The following is a 4,351-nucleotide window of genomic DNA, read 5'->3' on the forward strand; positions in this document are numbered from 1 at the left end:
GTGGGGCACCACGGCGTGTCAGGGTACAGCAGGCAATGCACGGAGCGAAACCTGCAGAGGAGAGGAGCGATGCTGAGCACGAGGCAGAGCCAGCCCCACGGCACCCCGGCTGGGGGGGACAGGCTGCCCCCATCTCACCTGGATGGGTCCTCCTCGACAGAGAAGGCTCCCTTCATGTGGATGGAGTTGCGCTTGTTTTCGAACATGCCATAGCTTAGTGTCACCTGAGGGGCAAGCACAGGGGGGTCAAGTGGCCGACATGGCCATAAGGATCAAGCAGGAGCACGGGGGGGGCTGCAAAATTCACCCCGTTTCCCAAAGCCTCCAGGCACACTCTGCATCACCCCACAGGGATGAGTCTATGGAGCTTTTCCCCTCTGCTGATGTTTTGGTCATATGTCAATCAACATCTTAGCTGTGATGCCCAATTTTTAGGGGACAACTTGAGGTACCTGTTTGTGGATCTCCGACTTGGGCACCTGGTGGAGGTTCTCCAGGTGCGAGTGGAAGAGGTTGCTCCGGATGAGCTTCACCCCCAGCACAGACTCGATGATGTAGCCGATGGTGCAGTCGTCAGGCAGGCGGATCTTCTCCGCGGTGCTCATGAAGTGACCCCCACTGCGGGGAGACAGAGAGGGGCTGCAGAGGAGCAAGGCCCAGGGGATGTGGGCACCCTGCAAGGTCTGGGCTTGGCCAGTGGGTGTCCAGCTCGGATTAAAAGTCAATTTGAGTGAACCGAGGCCCTTCCCAGCTTGTTTCCGAGCCCCCTGCAGACATCCTCAGCGAGGCAAAGAGAGCAAGGAGGTAGGACATGGTTTAATGTTCATCCCAAAAGATGTCACCTCTCTGTGCCTCACTTGGGACTTTGATGAGTCCCCATGAGAGAGCAATGCCAACACTCTTACCTGGCCCATGGGCTCATCTTCAGTGCCAGACCCCGGCTGATACAGAACCCTGCTCCGCCCGTGGCAAACCAGAAATGCACAGGGTGCTGCAGGAGAGGGGAAGCAATGGCAGTGAGACCTCCTTCCCCATCCAGCCAAAATTAATTCAGCCCCAACCTCTCCCCACTCTCACCATCTTGTTCTCACTGATCCTCTCCGTAGCCTGGATGGGCCGGTCCAGGCTGGGCTTTCCGATGTAGATGTCCTGTGTGTGTGGGTAGCTGGAGAGCAGCTTCACCAGCATCCGCACGTTCACGTAGTTGTCATCGTCCACGTGGCAGAACCATCTGCAGTGACAGCAGTGTCACACCAGCCCAGGGCAGCTCCCCAGAGCCCACACTGAGAGATGGCTCCAAAACCACCAATGGTCTCTGCTTGCACCATCCCAGCCCCTCAGCCCTGCTGTCTCCCAGGGCAGCCCCAGGCACTGCTTACTTTCTGCCAGACTCGATGAACTTGTCGTACTCCACAGCCATCTTGCAGGACAGGGCCTGGCGGCTGTGGGCAGCTGAGCAGTTGGTGTTGATGACATTTCCTGCAGGAAGAGACTGGGGTCAAAGCATGGCATCAGGGCATCCCACACCTCCCCATATGCTCAAATGGTGACTCTTCACCAGACATGTCCCAGGCTGCCAGGGGGATGGAAATCCATGGGTGTCCCTGATGCTCAGTGGCCTTTGTGCCACGTTGCTTTGGGCAAAGAATCAATCCTTTGGGGACTGGCTTTTGGGTCCACATGAGATAAGGAAAGGGATGAGCCAGGGATGTGGATGCAGCAGATGCACCAGGGTTCAACCACATCCCACATTCTATGCATGATGCCACCCTATGTCACCTTGTCCACCCCAAGGACATGTACCAGCCACCCTGAGGGTGAGGGGGTGGTCACAAACCATCTTTTGCAGGACTGGGTAGCCAAAATCCTGCCTGATTTTGCTCACTCAGTTCAAAGGCAGTCACTTCCCAGTCTGAAAAGGAGTCATTTCCATTGGGAGAAGAGACCACACTGACCCTAGCCCGGAGAATAGTTGCCAGAGAAATGCTACCATGAAACTCTGTCCTACCCATCAATCCCAGCTCACCCCAGGGGCAAACTGGGGCAAAGGCACCCACCCCTGTATCGTGCTCCCCAGCAGCATCATGCGTGAGATGGACTGGGCTGACTGGGAAGGAAACCTGTCTGCAGGTGGGGCTCCTGGGCAAAAGATGCTCTAAGCATAATCAGTGACACAAGTTGCCTCATTCTTAGCCCAGGTCCCTGGGGTGAGGGCTTTTTCAGAGTTGCCAGGGCAGGCTCCACACCAGTCATGCTTCACAGGTGGGGGCTCTTCAGGGGACCTGGCTAGGTCACACACACAAAGGGACAAGAGCCACAGACTCACGTGCTTGCTTCTTCAGCTCCTCATCCTCCCCGTCTGTGAAGATGAAGGTCTGAAAGAGAAGACACGAGGCACCTCTGAGGACCAAGGGGCTGAGACCACATGGCTCTGGATATGACACAACACCCCTGGGCAACACCTGGGGTCAGTCCCTCCTGCATGACTGTGGTGACTTCTTCCCCCACACCTAAACCCAAAGTGGCACCAGAGAGCCAAACATATCCACAGCACACTGAGCTTCAGGCCAAGAAGGGTGCCAAGCCCCCTTGCCCCCTCACAGCCCCCACACTGAGCATCCCCATCCTCTTGCCTTTCCCACAGAGCAGCAGCTGGCAGGGAGATTTCCTGCCACGGGGGCTGTCCCCAGCACGAGGTGGGTGTGGAGAGGAGCAGGTGCAGAGCGCAGCTTGATCTGAGCAGGGATTTCAGACTTTAGCCAGCGCGTGTGGTCAGGGATGCCAAAGCAGCCGCCCAGGCAGGTGTGTTTGCCCATGGAGCCAGCTGCCAAATACATCCCCACCTGTGTCAACAGCACATGGCTGTCCTGCTTACTTGCACAATACCCCCACAACTCCTCTCTGCTCCCTGTGACCCCCTCAAAAGGCTGAGATGTGCCAGTAGGTGCCACTTACCAGCCCCAAGAAGGGGATGGTCCATCACTGCCCACGCCAGCATGACCCCACAGTGCCAGGAAACACACTACCTCCTCCCCAGACACCTGAACTGCCTGCTTGGCTGCACACCTCTATGTACACAGTGAATTCCTGACATATGCTGCCCAGGAAGGAGGATTGGAGGGGCTGCGGTTGGCCTGGGATCTGGGGAAGGGCGAGAAGCAGGAGGAGAGAGCAGGGGGTGGGAAAGGCATCACCATCAATCAGTGGGCAGCAAACAAAGCTGGAGGAGAGAAACCACAACCAGCTGCCAAGCGCTATTAAAAACCAGACGTGCACAAAAGGGCAAAGGAAGAAAGACAAAAGGGTCCGGAGGGGGAGGCAGGAGGAGGGGGACGATGGAGCCCGAGCTGGGGATGATGAATTACAAGTGAGCTGGAAATTGGGTGCCACCCCGCAGCCGGCCCCGGGAACGCGCTGGGGTTTTGTGGCTTGTTTGAGGAGGTGGGTACAATAGTGGGGTTGACTTTACTCAGCGGAGGAGAGTTAAGCGGGCAGTGGTCATTAGCATACAGCTGCGCTGGTTAACCCGGCCCTGTTTGCTCAGGTCCCCAGCAGAGGCTGGTGGGGAGAGCCCAGATCTGCAAGAAGGCTGAATGGGAGGGGATGGGGCTACAAGTGACCTTTGGGGCTTGAAAAGGAGAAAAGAAAAAGGGGAAAAAAAAGGATGGAGGAGGTGGGAAGGCAAATTCTCACAAAGGCACAGCCTGCTGTGCAGCCTGGCTTTTGGGAAGGGACAGAGGTCAGCCCCACAAAGGAGTCAGGAAGGCCTTGAGCAAAGGGGATGGGGGAACCACTGATGAGGAGGGGACAGCTGGGTGCTGGGGACCTTGGACCATCAGCTGCAGGATCGAGGATGCCTCTGGTTATTGTGGCTCCATGGACACATCACTGGTGGGGTAGGGCAGGGTCAGTGCTGTGTGTAGACAAGGAGGATGTCACCCCCAACCGACACGGGGTCCAGCTGCTGGTCCTCATTTCCCCCAGGTGCTTGGTGGGGGGTTCAGCCAGCTGCTTGGGGGATGAGCTAAATCAGGGCAGCAGGACACCATCCAAGGGTGCCCAAGACAAGCCCATCAGATATGGTAACCTGGCACCCCACCCCAGGCCTCAGCCTTGCCGGGGACACGCAGCCTCTGCACAGGCGAGACAGAAAATGTTTGCTTGATTAGCTCAGAAACGCCGTCCAGCAACTGCCTTCAGCTGCTCCAAAAATAACCCCACAACTAATCCTCCGGCTCAGCTGCTATAAATAGACTACAAGGACAATAGTTTATTACTCACCCGCACCAAAAGGCTTCATGCTACCGAGGCATCTCCCCCTGGCCTCTCCCCACATAAATCCCTGTAATAT

General features: G+C 56.9%; 1 protein-coding gene across 1 annotated transcript; it reads right to left on the reverse strand.

Moving 5' to 3' along the window:
- Window positions 1–5: 5 nt before the first annotated feature.
- Window positions 6–2,375, reverse strand: LFNG (LFNG O-fucosylpeptide 3-beta-N-acetylglucosaminyltransferase; the record flags this gene model as incomplete). The annotated part of the gene is made up of 7 exons (XM_009071503.1): window positions 6–51; window positions 139–224; window positions 453–618; window positions 906–991; window positions 1,078–1,231; window positions 1,380–1,479; window positions 2,327–2,375. Coding segments are annotated over 7 exons (687 nt in total), but the record flags the coding sequence as incomplete, so codon positions are not given.
- Between the last annotated feature and the right edge of the window lie 1,976 nt (window positions 2,376–4,351).

The sequence above is a fragment of the Acanthisitta chloris genome, unplaced genomic scaffold, assembly GCF_000695815.1.
Source record: "Acanthisitta chloris isolate BGI_N310 unplaced genomic scaffold, ASM69581v1 scaffold33253, whole genome shotgun sequence".
Lineage (NCBI taxonomy): Eukaryota > Metazoa > Chordata > Aves > Passeriformes > Acanthisittidae > Acanthisitta > Acanthisitta chloris.